The 16,515-nt window shown below is 37.3% G+C and overlaps 1 protein-coding gene across 15 annotated transcripts in view; it reads right to left on the minus strand.

The window, feature by feature from the left end:
• The window catches only part of CAMK2D (calcium/calmodulin dependent protein kinase II delta), a 289,757-nt gene that overhangs the window by 72,537 nt on the left and 200,705 nt on the right, over positions 1-16,515 (minus strand). For all 15 annotated transcript variants that reach the window (XM_046655892.1, XM_046655897.1, XM_046655893.1 and 12 more), the window contains exons 5-6: positions 13,679-13,744; positions 10,446-10,518 (exon numbers count right to left, since the gene is read on the minus strand). In XM_046655892.1, coding sequence (XP_046511848.1) covers positions 10,446-10,518; positions 13,679-13,744 — 139 coding nt within the window. The remainder of the gene's footprint in view (positions 1-10,445; positions 10,519-13,678; positions 13,745-16,515) is intronic.

The raw sequence follows: 16,515 nt of genomic DNA on the forward strand, positions 1-16,515 counted from the left end.
AAATCCCAGGGAAAACATGGTTAGAAAATGATTAAAAATGATCATGTGTGCAGGTTTCAGACAAATGCATAAATGTACTAGAAAGTTACTGGACAGAAGAGAGAAAACACTTGGGGAGAGATCACATGAATGGAAGCACCTGTCTTGACCTGCTCACATGTTTCCAAGAGCCACCTGAGTTCCAGACTTGGCCATGGACATTGACTTAGAAGCTTAACAGAGCATAGACATTTTCAGCAGAAGGAAACTTGGCAAAAAGATAACAAGAGTTGGACCAATCTGCAGACATTTGGCAAATGAAATGGTGCAAATTAAATCCTAGCTGACTTCAAGAGTTTGGACCCAAATGTAGTGATTTTGATTCTTCAATGTTTCCAAACAATTTCTGTACAAATTTTGGAGTCTTATTCTGAATTACGTATTAAAATTGCTGTCTTTAAGAATCTGTTTATTCTTAAAGGCAGAAAGACTGTACTACTATTTGCCAAATGTTATAGTTAGCTTTTTTTTTTTATTTATAAGCCAGTTTTTTAAAACATAATTTACATGTCTTCAAAGTGTGATTCAAAGCATTACTTATATATTTATTTTCACATCTTGGAATACTATAAGAAAGACACATTTTTATTTTCTTGGGTATTTATCATCACTCAAGGACTGATAACTCAGTCTTGGAATAAGGCTGTGTCTATACCACCGTTTCCCAACCAGAGCTTTGAGACACATTGGCACTTTGAAAGCAAGCACCATGGCAAAGTCTTGAATTTCCCCGGACCACCAGTGTAGATTCTAAGACATGAAAGAAGAAGATGGTCAGGAAAAGGAGGCTGCTTAACACATACAGAGAAGTCTATTCACCCCCAAATATCTGGATGAACACATGGCAGGGTTGGTGTATATACATGAGAGAGTGGTTCAACATCTTTTTACCCTGGGACAAGGCCAGCAAATTTAGAGGTGTGTCTCAGACTGAAAAAAGTTGGGAAATAATGGACTCCACAAGTGCCAAAACAACTACCTGAAAATTTTAAAAACTCAGTCAATCAAATTGGTTTTGGTTATATACTGAAAAACAATGAATTTCATATTTTTTCATGAAATTTGCTACTTTTTTTTCTTTCTGAATCAGTCGAGTCTGTTGGTTGTTTTGACCTTGTATAAACACAGCCTAAACCAATATTTCATTGATTAATTAAGCCAGCCATGCAAATTAGCAAAGACTCATAACCAGAACTTGGAAGAAATTAGGTTAAGTCTACAGGAAATAAGAGTGTAGGCAAGTAAGTTTTCATCAAATACCAGACTTCTTCAGGCTATTGCTGCTCACTGCCATCAGATTCGTCACTATTAGGACAATTGGTAATTGTAAGGAAAGCTTTGTAATGTTTTAGGGCTGATAGGGTTTCGAATGACCTCAGCACTAAATACATGATAATTTAATTTGGATTTGGGCTGAAGATGTCTCAAGAATATGAAAGATTTCCATGCTGAAATAACTTTTAGTAAAACCTAACATTCGAAATTACTTGGAGCTGTAATTTGTCTAGCAATATACTACAGTATCTAACCATGTTACATTATTATTTGACCTTCTATTTTCAGAACTAAAATTTCAGGTCTACTACATTCATGCATTTTCTAATATAATCAAGAAGTAATTTCCAGCTATTAGTTTATGGAATAAATAACTTGGAAAAACTACATCAAACTGTAAGCAACAGTTTATTTCTTTGTAACCTTCATTTTCGAAAGCACTGAGACGTCAGAGATCTCTGCTAATACACATCTGTCCTGATTTGTCAAACCACAGACTCATTCAAGAAAAGAGTTCCAATCACTTTGGAAATCGCAATCACTTTAAGTCTTTTTAAATCAAGTGGTATTGAAGGTTTGTTGAGCAAATACCAGTGTCATCAGCGAACAAACAAAAAATTTAATGTGCTTTTATTCTTATCACTAAATTGAAAAGCTTCTGGGCAGTGCTGTGTGCATTTTGCCCTAAAACCCCAAGTATCTGCCAATTCAGAAGAAATGGAATGCCTTAGACCTTAATCATGCATGGCCTCTGAATGAGTGGGGCAAATATTCACACCTAGAAATGATCTAGAAGACTTCTCTGGGGGGCCTTGTGAGTCATCCAGGAAAATAAAAAGTCCGTGTGGACCAGTGTTTCACCTTTTACCCATGAAGACTGTTCAGCTGCAGTTATGTTCAGGAAAAGGCAGGGCTATTCCAAGGTTACTGTATAAATATAAAAGTTAATAGCACTGAAATGGTTTCATGCTTATGCATATCTTTTAGGCAAGCCTAAAATACAGAATTATGGAATGCAAACAGAAAAATTAGGATGATTATTGACTTTACTAAAGGTTCATTCACTTTATAAAATTTCATCACGAGATTGCTTCTAATGGTCAGCTTCAATGAAGTATTAAAAATATCACATACAACTCTTTGGAATATATCAGTTTGAATAATCCTGTTATCATGCTCTAACATCCATATAGCCTCCAACTTAAAAATACATTGTACTACAAAAGTTCATTGGCAAGTAGATTAGTTCAAATTCTGAATGCCTATAGGAAGGAAGATAATTTGTGGTCATATAAATAGTAGAATCTCTCAGCTAATCAGTGGCACTTCCTTAAAAAGGATCTCCACTCTTATCTGCTACTATCACACTATTTTGATTTTCTTCAAAGCAAATGAGAAAGGTGAGATGAGAAACACAGTCCTTCCAGTGCAGCTATGGTTGACCACAGGGGCCTAGCACTACGAAAGAAATGGGCAACACGGTGATCTAGAAAGAGGGTGAAGATCTGGGTTTACGTCCTGGGGCTGACTGTTATTAACTCTGTGGACATGGGCAACCCATAGACTCTTGAAGCTAATTAATTAGTTCCTTCATCTCTCAAATGAACATTATAAGTATAAATTCTATCTCACAATAGCATGTACGGAATAATAAAATCCCACTGGATTTTAGGACCGCTATCCTCTGGAAGGGACAATATATACACATTAGTGAAGAACTATGACACTCCTGTGCAGGTGGCCATTTCAATGTGCAGACATTAAATATTTGTAATGAATATTCATAACTTGAGGAATTTCTGTATTCCTAAAATAAATGCAACCTATTATGTTAATCTTTACATACTGAGATTCTCTCTAAATTCTTAGAACGCAATCACTTTTTAGGTTGGTTTTTAAATAGATTCTACTGACATTCTCACACATAGGTTCCTTCCCCACCCCATAGCTTCCTAATGATGCAGGATTTTCCATGACATCTGGTCTTAGTGTCAACAACCATTTATAGCATATCAGCTGTAATGAGCAGCAACTGTTTGAAGTTTTGTTCTGTACTTCCATATAGATACAATGCTAACTTCTTTCATTGTGATTTGAGATTTTCTTGAAACTGTTCAAATATCTCAAAGGACCTAGGCAAGTTGCTGGCATCACTTTAGGGACTGGAAGAGACTTGGGAGATGAAATAACTCAAACTTTTTGGTTTCTAAATGAGGGAGGGAGGTCTAAAGAGATGAAGCAAGGACTTGCAGCCAGATTTCCTGATTCCTTCTTTTAAAGATGTGATACTCAGGAAACCCCTCGATGGTATAAAAATGGGTCATTTTCAAAAGGTAGCTATCTGTAGAAGAGTTTGAACTACTCAAAAATATTTACTACCCATATCCAAATAAAACAAAGGGAAAACTTACAAAATTCTCACAAATCTCATGAACACATCCTGAGGATTCCTAAATTAGTGTGATCTCTATTAAGGAACTGAGTCGGCAAAGGTGATGATCATCTTCAGCATCAGTCATATCACAGATTTATCTGTGCACATACGTGAGAACTATCTAGGCAATAAAACACAAACATCAGGAATATATATGTGTAGTGAAATCACGTGTTTTACTTTTTTTATGCTTTTTTCTTTATGAATATTATAAAAACAGCAAGTTACTATTTTACTATTCTATATTATTTGATTCTTACATTCCCTTTGATATTAGCTTTTAAGAAGTAAAACTGTCTCTTTAGATTTCTTTCCTCTATCAGAGAGTCTGAACCTTTCAACATGAAGTTAACTATTCTCTGCTTTGGTGTGTTTTCAGTCACTTTTTCTTTGCCAAAGAAGGTGTGAACAAAGCTACTAGAAATAAACTGAAAAGTTTTGCATGAATCAAAAAGCTTGAATATCAAGCTCATTCATGCATACGGTAGGAGTTATTTTGTGCACAGGGTACAAGTGAGTTTAGCTTTTGTTTTTAGATGGAATGGATACCTGAATTTATGTACTCAGCATGGGGAGGTTTCATCTGATGCATGTGCTGTAAGTCTGTGCTTACGAAGTACTATTTCCATCACCATGTGTACATGAGCAAGTCCATCAGAATCACTCTGTATTCCATTCCTGTTTCTTGACTGACTTCTGCATTATCAGCACACACTATCAGGCTGACTGAAAGAAGTGGACTGTAACCACAGCAGGACTGTGCGAATGACCTATTCCTTCTCCATACCTGACACACACCAGGCACTCAACTGACTACGTGAACTACGGAATTCATCACCTACAGAATTTATTCCTAAAATACCTAGATGTACATTATACACAAACGGCAAGTTCTTTAAACTTTTATCTAAACATGGTTCTGAGAAAAGTGGAGAAACTGTGATTTTATAATTACTCAAAATGAAGAATTCACAATTTGATATATCTACTAACCCTCGTTAACAAGGATTTACTGAAAGCATGTCATATTCCCCCCAGAAAACTAATTCCTTTATTTTCTGGTCATCAATTTAATTTTATTCCCATGAAACAGACTTTAAAATTTCCCCAAATCTCCAAAATTATTATTGTCATTAAAATCTCTCTCTCTCTGTCTTATATCCCTCCACCCATCTAATGATTTTTCCCTGAAACAGCACTGTTTTTCAGGAGGCAGGCTAATAAGAAAGGAGCATTCTCGGCTGAGGCAATTCACAGGTGCTGATCTGTTGTTACAAGATTGAGTGGTAGGTAATTTGCTTTCATGAAGTCCTTCAGTAACCATTTCTGACATACTCTAAACTAAAGAAATCTTACCAATTTATGTGAAATACAGTTCTTTGAAAATTCACGGCTATGTAACTGTCTCTATCGACTTCTGTCAACTTATCTATAGAAATTGCAATCTCCATGCTCTGAAATTACAGAACATATCTGACCTGATATTCCTTTATTTCTAATGACATCAAAAGTTGTGACTGCAACCTCCTTTTGTCCTCTGATTCTTCTGGATGCAGTACTTGTGTGATGTGCTTCTTTCTTTCCGGCAGGAACAGCACCAACACATTTTCCACATAATTTAAATAATCTTTGACTCGGTGGCCTGTAGGTTTCATGTACACAGGTCTGCTCTTGTTTTGCTCTGCAATATATGCCCGCAGCTAAGACAGTGCTTTCAGTAGGTGCTCAAGAAACGTTTGATGAATGCTTGTTCTTCTCTTTTTATACCTGACTTTTCAATCTCTAGTTCACAAATATCCCACCCTGAGTTATACTATTTCACCCTGTAAAAAAATAATCTATTTTTAAGCACTCCAAACTGATTGTCTCAATGTGGCCTCAATTAAATGTGGCAAATGCATTTCATTCTTCTCTATGTCTCGTTTTCCAAAGGCTGTGGCCAATGCCACCTTACTAATTCCTAAATAGGAAATTTTTACTTTATATACCAGTGTACTGCCAAATCATGTTGCCCCCTACTCCACATTGCATCTTAAATATACCTTATTCTTGTATTCCTAATGATACAGATTTGTATAGCTCTGAAAAATGCATAGGCAGGATTATTTTAATCTTACGATTCACTAAATTTAGGAGCACCTTCGCAAATAATTCTTAATGTTGATGGCAAAATTATTTTCTCATCATTGTTTTGACCTATTCGTTGGTCTCTATAAAGCCTTTTCAATTCATTCAACTAACTGAATTGAGAGGTGGTAGTGACTAAGCACGTAGACCCTGGAACCAAACTGCTTGGGTGCAAATCCCATCTTACGGACCGAGCGACCTTGAATAAGTTCTTTCACTCACGGTTGCTACATCTCCCCTTATGCCACATGGGGATGCTCATAGTGCCTTCCTCATCAAGTTGTCACAAAGATTCAGATGATAACACAGTGCAGGCTATATGGGGACTGCTTGACAAATGGCAGCTACTGCCATTTCTATTATTAAGGTCCTGCCTTGATCCAAATCCTCCCAAAGACTAGAGCCATATTCCCGAACTGTAGTAATTATGTCACCACTGCTAGATCTCCCTAATACTACTTGGATCTACATCAGTTGGCCTGACACTGGGCACAACTTAGACAAAAGGTTGTGGTCCCTGCATCCACTGGATACTGCCTGGTGCTGACTGATGTGCTTTCTTGATGCTAATATCCCACCACCCTGAACCTGCTCCTGTTGTTTATTTCTGGGACATCCTCCAAATGCCTGCTGTCCCTCAGCCTTGTCTCTAGGTCCTGATAATTTTCCACTTGGTAGATTCCACTGTCTAATGAAACCCAAGGAGTAGAGCTTATTCAAATATTGAAATGGTGATCATTATGCTGCAGATATATTTATTTTATTCAATATTAATTAACACACAATCTATTTTATTCACTGTTGCCTTTAATATTACAAGTGTGCTTTTGGTTGAACTTTGTTCATTCCTAAATTGAAGGAATATGCTCCAACTATTTACTAGGTATAAGGTCCTATGTTGGGTACTGTAGAGTAATACAAGATGTTAAACAGCTATTATTCTAGGAGGGGCTTACAAACAAATTTTACAGGCCTCATATGCTCATAGGTGCCTGTGATAAGGATGATAAACATAACACTTCCATTTTTTTTTATCTCACTGATATGGAGAAATTAAACTGCGTATCAACCATCTGTACTGTACATGAATGAACATACGAATTATGATATGGAAACAAAGATATATGGACTGATAACAGTAAGGGCAACATTTTGTTTAAAGTCTGGTAATGAGAAATTTCAGCAGTTGAACTTTTTTATTTTAATATACTAGTAAATATGCTATCACAAGTAGTCTATTTATCAGATAGACTATGAATGGTGGATATAAAAGACAGAAAACAAAGTCAGGGATTTAACACACTCAAAGTGTGCATAAATTCCCTCCATTGCACAAGTTTTAGATCTCTAAGTATGTTTATGAAATGACCTACTGACACAAGCACTGAGAACCAGACTCGACTGAAGTCTATCCAAGTCGGCAACGTGACAGAAACTAAGACAAAATTCCAGACATCATAACCAGCTCCATCAAAAGCCCGTCTCTGTCCTCTCTCAAAAGCAGAGGAAGAACGGGAAGCAGAAACACTTTTCCCCTTGAAAGGAATCTCATGGGTGACGCCGCAGCCTGTTTCTATGGCAGTAAGTCTCCTTAGAAATCACCTACCTGCGTTTTTAACTAGTGACTTTAGCTCTTATGTCAGAAAATATATTTTTCTTCACAACCTATACCCTAGGCCCATTGCCAGCCCTGATTAAAGTTGCAGTCTTTGAAGGGCTCAGCTGACTTTGGACCTGTATAGAAGTCCAATGTTGTAAGTGCACAAAATACATTTTAGAAGGCATGGAAGAGAATTCAGATTTTTCACTCTTGGCTTTTAGAGCACATTTTTAAGTATATAAAAAGGAGTTGAATGTTTCTAATGATAAATTTATTAAATAGAGTATCCGACAAAACAGCACAAATAATGTGCATGTCTGTATATGTTCACCTAAAAAGGAAACTGATACTGAGAGCTGTGGGAAGTAACTAAAGGGGCTCTGTCTGTACATGGCTAGTAAGGAACGAGGTGATCACCGAAGACAGGAATTTTCAAAGGAACATATTGGTTTTCCTTTATCCTGATGGGTAACTTTAGTAAGTGTTAGCGGATGTACACAGTCCCGTCTTGGCTCTCCCAAAGAACACACCATTAACCACATCTTTGCTTCTGACATTTAAAGCTCTCAGACTCAAACTGAAATCAAAGGAAGATTCCCGAAAATTAAGGCAGTGTTTTGCTTAGAAATCACATCTTCACGCAACTCCCTGTGGAGCTGTAGATATAGACTCTTCTAGAATATACTAAAGGAAAGGAAACGATAGATTTACAATTTATTATAACTAGAGAGTCTGCGAGTGAGAAACCAGCCTAGGTCCTCCCACCAAACGCACGCAGTTCAGGACATTCTGACTTACCCTTTGCCACCTCGACACAGTCGTGTGTTGCACAATGAGGTTCTGGTCAACAACGGACCGCACATACAATGGTGGTCCCGTAAGATTCGTACCTTGTGGCCTAGGTGTGCAGCAGGCTAGATTTGTGTAAGTACACTCTATGATGTTCACACAATGACAAAATCGCCTAATGACACATTTCTCAGAGCATATCCTCGTCGTTAAGCGACGCATGACCGTACTGATCTCTGGAAAAGACTGAGGCTTCAAAGAATCACAACTACGTGGTGCTCACATTTGCCATTCTGTCCACCGGGCAGTTTCTTCCGTTTAAATTTCTAAGCCTTCACTATTTCTCTGAAATTCCATAAGTAAAACCAGAATGCTGAGAGAAGGGAACAAAAAATTAGTAAAAGAGTAGTCTCCTTCTGAACTAATTTCTAAATGATCTAAACATTTCTCATCCTCAATGGTATCAGGAGCTCAGCGAAGTCTTAAAAGCATTAGCAAGTATGCTTTTATTATGTAATATATGCAACATAAATATTATTTGATAATAAAATTTATTTTACTTTTATTCCATCTGTTTTAAAAGGCCCTAGTATCTTGGCCCCTAGGCATATAAATAAATAAAGAACCAGGAGGCCTCAATGCCCTCAGAATTCCTGGGACTAATGTTAAGGGAAAGAGATTTCAGAACCCAAAATGGGGTTCTCAGCACCCAATCATTTGGGCCTAAAATTTACTTAATAACCTTATCTCTATTCACTTTATAATTTTGATAACCCTTTATATAATATTAGGTATATATGGCATGACTACAAAATAGTACATTTGATTAATGTCCACAGAACAAGTTTAGATTGAAGACGAGACCATCAGTCCTACTCAAAGTCACATTAGATACTATATCCACTCTTAGGAGGAAGGAAATGTAGCAACCTATTTATTGTAAATGTCAGGAAATTATTTCTCTCTGGATGAAATGGGATTTATACGTCTGAAGCGTGTATCAGAGAAGAGATGAAGTAAGTGAGACTGTGGAGAGGGAAAGTGTTTCTGTAATGTGTTGGAATGAGTCCACACAACTGTATCGCTCATATTCTTGCCTTTACAGGCATAACTGCAGCTGAACAGTCATTAGGAACTGTGTGGTGGTTGATCTCCAACGACATTACTCACCTTCAGGTCCCGATGGACTACGCCCATCTGATGGCAGTGTAGCACAGCCTCCAGGATCTGCTGAATGCAATGACTGCATGCAAACACCAGGGGGCGTGTGTTAGTTCCAAGCTTACACTCACTGTCTGTATACCCTCAGAGAGACTGGGTTAAAGTGCAAAACCAACAGACAACTGGGGTCGTATTTTACCACCTTCAGTAATATAAACATATTGCTCAAGCAGAGTGACTACTACCTCAGAACAATCAGGATCTTGCCAGATGTGAGCCAAATGTGATCCACTTGTTCTAGAAAAATCCATCTTAAAAATATTTCACTTAATGCAGGAGCTCATTTCCTGGTTATAAATTCTTACAGGAAATGAACTGGAACACAAATATAATCTCTATAGTTGTGCTCCGCCTCCACCCTACACACAAAAGCTGTTTCCCTCTGCTCTCCCACTTTTCTCATATCATTCCAAAGCTGTCACGGTAGCAATCAAGGTGCCATTAAGCTTAAATTAGGATACGTAATGAATTTTTGATAAATCATTAACTTCTTGTGCTTTAATTTAGCTGGCAATTATTATCTCTTGCCTGAGGGTTCATCAGACTCAAGTGGAGCAATGTGTAGCCAGTTGTTCTGCTGCAGCAACCCACGGTCTCAGAACAGAAGTGGTGTTTAGATCTACAGGCGGACATACATCACAGGCCGACTTCATCTCCAGGCAAATGCTGGACGTTTCAGGAAAGCCTGCCCCCAAACCGCCGCTGGTGGGTTCCTGCTTGGAAACCTAACAGGTTGTGTTCTTAATACCATCCTTCTCTTTTTGCTATGATGTATATTTAGCCTGTAGATGAGCAAACTGAAAGAGGCGTCATGCATTACCATTTCGTCATTTAGTCATTTTAGGGAAAAATTGGGAAAGGCAAGGGAACCATTTTAAATACCCACCCTCTGCCCTTTCCCCAGAAAAAAATAACAAAAAAAACTCCTTTGATTCAGATTTATGGACTCCATATACTGACCTTCAGGTCCCTGTGAACTATGCCATTTAGGTGACAATGATTTACACTTTCTAGAATCTGCTGTATACAATGACTGTGAAGATACAAGGGCAGAGTGGAAGGGAGACATTTTAAAGGCACATAGTCACACCGAATACAGAAGCAAATGAAAGTTCAAACGAAACAAGCAAACAAAAATTATATTTTTCCACAACATTTCTTTAGCTTTCCATTGGAATTAAATAATGCTGAATAAAGCTAATTCTGGTTCTAACAAAAAATGACATCCAACATAGAATTTGTGACATGTTCAGACAAAACAATTTGAGCTGTGTTTTTCATTGCAAGTGTACAAATTAAGTCACTTTTATACAGAAGTCAAAATTTCCATATGCAGGCAGAGAAATTTATAAGTAATTCCCATAATGTTCTGGGAAAATTCGTCAAAGATATAAAATTCATGGATATTTCTCATACACATCTAAACTGTTTAAAATCTGAGGTCACAATTAAACATAGGTGTTGAAACAAGAGGGTAAACACAGATGAAGTGGCAGGTGAAACGGGTTAAAAAAAACGGAAGGACACATTTATCATTTTGACTTAGCAATGGTGCTTCTCGCATAATATATGAAGAGGAGAACTATTGCAGGTCTCCAACAACACACGGAGAATTTACAGTGAGCCCATGACATGAAATAAACCCTTCTTTAGTACAGTAAATACTCTAGGGCAGGCCTAGGTACTTCTAAAAAAAAATAAATAAAAATTTAAAACCCCCTGAGGCACCAGCAATTGTTAAATACATTTCCATACACCTCAGTGAAGGAAAACTTTTGCTTATTACTATGTCAAAATGCACCATTTAGACTTTTCTTAGTAGAGGCTTACTGACGTCACGTAGACTGCTAATCATATTAGAGGGGGGAAATCATTGCTGGCACCTATAGGTCCTGAGAGCTGCCCCCTGACATGACAGTAATGTGGAACACATCACACGGATGAATTCTGTGCAAGTTCACTGTGTGGTTCTAGAGCAGGTATGTAGAGAATTACGTTCATCCATTTAAGGATTAGGTAAACATTTTTATGAGGACATTTTCAACCATTTCATGTACAAAACATTACTCCAAAGTAAATTCTTAGATTAAAAAAATAATCACCATCTGATTTATTACAATGTAAATGTCAAAAAACTGATCATGACTGATTTTCTACCTCTAACTCAATTAAGAGTGTACTAAAAGCCTTACATTGGTTGTTTTTGACTATATAGCTTATTTGAGTGTTGACAATTATTTTTTAAGTCATGTGACTCTTTTTCCTTCTTCAATAATGTTCACTTTATACTCCTTTTTAGGAATTTCACCTTCTCTTCTCAAACCACAGAAGTTATTGGGCCTAGAAAATAAAGACGTAAATGATAGTTCATATTCAATGAACATCAGTTTGTTTCTAGTGAGAAGGGATTCAATTCTTAACTTCTTGAGGACTAGTAAGAAAACAGACTTTTGCAAATTATTTGCGGAATATGCTCTTTATTCTTGTAGTTGGGAAGAGAATGTTTCTTTCTCCTTGATTTTGTGTGGGACCTATCCTACAACATAACCCACAGTGAATTCCAAGATGTAACAGAAGCACGTGTATAACATGGCCCAGCCCATCAGGTCCACTCTGTTACCTGTAGGGCTCTTCCATTGTGAAAATGGTCTCTACTCTAATCTCAACCAATATTCCTTCAAACATAATAATAACCTGTTTACTTAACTTTAAAAAAACAAAATAAATGATATTCCCTAACATGTTCACTACTTTGATTAAAACTGTAAGTCTCTCTTGGCAAGTGGGCAAATAGCTGCTTCCAAGAAGACTGCTCTGAAACCCCTTTTCAGAGGCCTAATGTGAGGATTTGGGATAAACTGAGCAAGTCATGATTTACTAATAGTGTAAGTGACACAGAACTTTCTATTTGACTTTGGCAGTAAAAATTCCATTAAAAAATTAGAATGCAGTCATGTACAGATAAGATTCACAGAATGTCATAAACGACGGTATTAAACCAAGAAGATTAATTAGAAATTTGGAAGTGAGCCTGTGGATGCAATGTGCATTTGGAGGGATGGGGAACCTATGATCAGCTGCCTCTGCTGAGGGCCGGGCCACAGGGGATCAGCAAGCCTTGGGAAGCTCTGACAGCATTAGCGAGCGGCGGCGGGAGATCGGTAACTGAATTTTCATAACATTTCATTTACATTGTAATAATGAGCCAATCACTCACGGCTAGGTTCTTCAAAATAAGCATCAACTACAGAATATATGGAACGCTGAGAGGAGTTAACACTACACAGTCTAAGTCATATCTTAGCACGTAGATTACTGTTACATCACTCCAAAACCACTGCCTTTGTGTAGCCTAGGAAGTTTCAAACTAGAGAAAATGTCAGCCGTTTTTAACTTCTGTAAAGATTTTGCCAATTAACAAGATTGGGAAATCCTCTTGAACCCTCTGAAATACGTAAATAAATATTTTTAAAGTGAGAGTTCCCAGGGTTATAATGAAATTTCCAAAGAGTTGACAACTAATGCTTTAGAGACCACTGGGGCTTTTGTAGTCTGTTTCTTTCTATGGTCTCTGATTAGACAGACGTGGGCCCTTCAGTGGAGCTATCTGTGAAGATGGAGTAGCTCCATATCTGCTACGTCCAATCAGTAGCCACTGCCCACATGCGGCTATTACGCACTTGGAATGTGGCTGGTGCAACTGGGGAACTATACCTTTTATTTTATTTAATTTTAATTAATTAAAATTGAAATTAAAATAGCCATCTGTGACTAGGGGCTACCGTACTGCTCAGCCCAGGATCGAGAGCTAGAGGTCTCAATCTTTGATCTCTTAACTTGGCTAAAAAACATATTTCTTTAGCAGAACTCATTCCAGTTAGGCTTTTTTTAAAAAAAATAAATAAAATACGAGCTCTAATTATAGATGCTAGATAAAAATAGACTTTAGACCAGATTCATGGACTTTTTGTTTCAAAGAGACCAGATACATAGATTTTTTTCTTTTCCAAAAAAATCATCTTGGAAATCCTTAAGAGGATCAATTAAGAGGAATTCCTCATGAGAAGAGGTCCAAGAGGGTATTCTGAGATTCTCATAAATACTAAGCATCATGATTCATTTGTAAAGAGATATATTGAACAAGTGTCACTGGAAAGCTGAGTCCTGTATCTTGCCCACGGCAAGTCACTTACCTGGCATCGGCTTCACTGTAATATTCTCTCGCCACTATGTCTTCAAACAGCTCACCTCCAGTAACTCTGTGAAGACAAACAAGATGTTCACATTAAAAAAGAAGAAATTAGGCATCAATAGATTTGTACCAGTGTTCACACAGAACTTTTGTTTTCAGATTATTTAAAAAATTATTGTCGGAAGTATTTTAAAACGTTACGAGCCATTAAAACAGTTTTCATGATGGTCAATATATATCAACCTAAACACTTCCATCTTCTCTGTCTTTGTGTCACTAGATCCTGAGGACATAATTTTCTGCATGTCATATTCAGTGATCTCTCTTACAGAACATAGTTTCTCTGAAACTTATTTCAATTCTCCAAATATTAAGTGAGGTCCAAGGAAGTGCGTGGAAAAGTTTAGGAACATTTTCTGAACAAAAAGAGAAGACGATGCACATCGTGGCTATGGACTGTGATTTGCAGGCTGTATCTCTCAGAAGGGGCTTGTTTCTTAAACTGCAATGACCATGCCTTTATGGGCTAGAGGTGGCCTTCCAGAATATTACCACTTCTGGGCTGAGAGCTTGATTTCCTCTGTAAGGCCCCCCCATTTCTTTTATGTTCCATGTATTTGCCAGTGAACAAAGACTTAGGGTTTCTGGCAGTGTCCTAGGAGGCACCAGTAGTCCTTTCCAATGGGAAGGAGGCATATGCGCCTGCCCTCTGGAAGTGAAGAGTTCCCCCCAATGCAACTCAGCAACTGAATTTAGCGACTCCAGGAGTTCGCTCAAACCATGGTTTCAAGATTCTCAAAATAAGGAGATGTAACTATATTTGGGATTCCTTTTTTTCTCTAGGTCCAAAGATTACTGCTTTGGGGCTGGAATTCTCTGACCAGTGATTCCTTGGCTTAGGCATTTTTTTTTTTTCCTGTAAAAAAAGGTGATTTTAAATTTCAAAGTAATAATAGTTTTGTAGTAAAATTCAAAAACCATGGAAGTGTACCAAGTACTCCCCTATCCCTTAACCCCGATTCCACTCTCTGGAATAAACAAATTTTAACTCCATGTGCATCCTTTTAACTTTTATGTGTCTTCAAACATCTACACTTTTCCCTTGCGAACACACACAAAGAAACATACTTTTCTCATAAAAGTGAAATTGTACAATACATATAAATTATTAGGCTGCGTTTCTCATTTGGCATGGGCACTGTTTCATGTCAGAAGCACTTTCCCCTATTTATAAAATAAATAATAAAGAGAGACACATGTGTGTTTGTGAACAAACACGCACACATATATATTTGCATATTTGAGAGTATTTACAGAAGATAAATTCTTAAAAGTAAAATTGGTGGGTCAAAGAGTATCCACATTTGGGTCTGGCCCTGTGGCCTGGTGGTTAAGTTTGGCACACTCCACTCTGGCAGGCTGGGTTCAGACCTACACCACTTGTCAGTGGCCGTGTTGTGGTGGCAACCCACATATAAAATAGAGGAATACTGGCAATGGATGTTAGCTCAGGGCGAATCTTCCTCAAGCAAAAAGAAGAATATTGGCAACAGATGTTAGCTCAGGGCAAGTCTTTCTCAGGAAAAAAAAGTATTCACATTTAAAATTTTGTTGGGAAGACAGGGCAAATTGCCTTTCAAAATGGTTTGTACCCCAACATTGTGAAGGTGCCCACAGCCCACATCATTACTAACAATGGTTGTTATCAATAAACAAAAACACTCATCTAATTTGAAAAAAGTTCTCATATTAATATGAATTTCTGGATTATTAGTGAAGTGAACCATTTTTTCATGTATTTATTAGCCATTTCTTCCTCTAGTGTGATCTGGCTTGATTTTAAAAGGAAATTTCAGCTTTGGAGTCTAACCCTGTAACAGCGAATATCTGCTGAGTGCTTCCCAGGTGCCACACAGTGAACTGAACATGATGTTCTCAGAAATCCTCACAATTACTCTCTGACATGCATTTTACGATTAGCCCAATTTACTGACTGGAAAATGGAGGTGAAGAGAAGTTAAGTAACTTGCCCAAGACTACACAGCCTTCCGTGGCACAGGTGGGCCATCCACTCCACAGGCCATGCTCTCAGTCACTACACAGTGCAACCTTTCCAATAATTACACTGTCAGACTTTCTAGAAGTTTAGGAGGCACGAGTCATTTGGAAAAGCATCAGAAGAAGGTATAAAGCTTGGTGTACGCACATTACAGAGTGTGAGATAAAATTATTCTTACGATAGCTTTCTTTTTTGGTTCTTGTTTGCTTTTTTGCTTTAATAAGTTCTGAAATATCATCAAATGATAACATGTTCCAGAGATCACCAGTTATTATTCTCCTTTTCTACAGGAAAAGATGCGATACTAAAAACTGTAAATTTGTCTGAAAGTGTATTAACTTTTCCTCTTCCATTGCATTCTGGATATTTATAAGTCCTTTAATGTTGAAGTCATTATTTTCACCCTTCTTCTTTTTACATATAAAACGTGCATCTAAAATTATCATTTGAAGCTTCATAGGGGCTTCTTCTGAAAACCATGGGTACATGTCCATGTCATTTCATTTAATAGCATAGCTAGGTGTTTTTTCTAATCAGGGTCTATAATAATAATGGAAAATCACACAATGTGCCCTAGATAAATTATAGTACAAAATAATTAAATATTAGATAGAAATTACTTCCAATAAATCCATTACTGTCTCTATGATGATGATAACAGTTTTGTGGGATTTCTTCCTTTGACTGTGACTGATGTAGATATGATATATATTCATATTTATTTTTGTTTTTGACCACAGGCTCCTAAAAAATCTGTATTACAAGCAATTGTGGATTGT

This window comes from Equus quagga, chromosome 3, assembly GCF_021613505.1.
Source record: "Equus quagga isolate Etosha38 chromosome 3, UCLA_HA_Equagga_1.0, whole genome shotgun sequence".
Classification (NCBI taxonomy): Eukaryota; Metazoa; Chordata; class Mammalia; order Perissodactyla; family Equidae; genus Equus; species Equus quagga.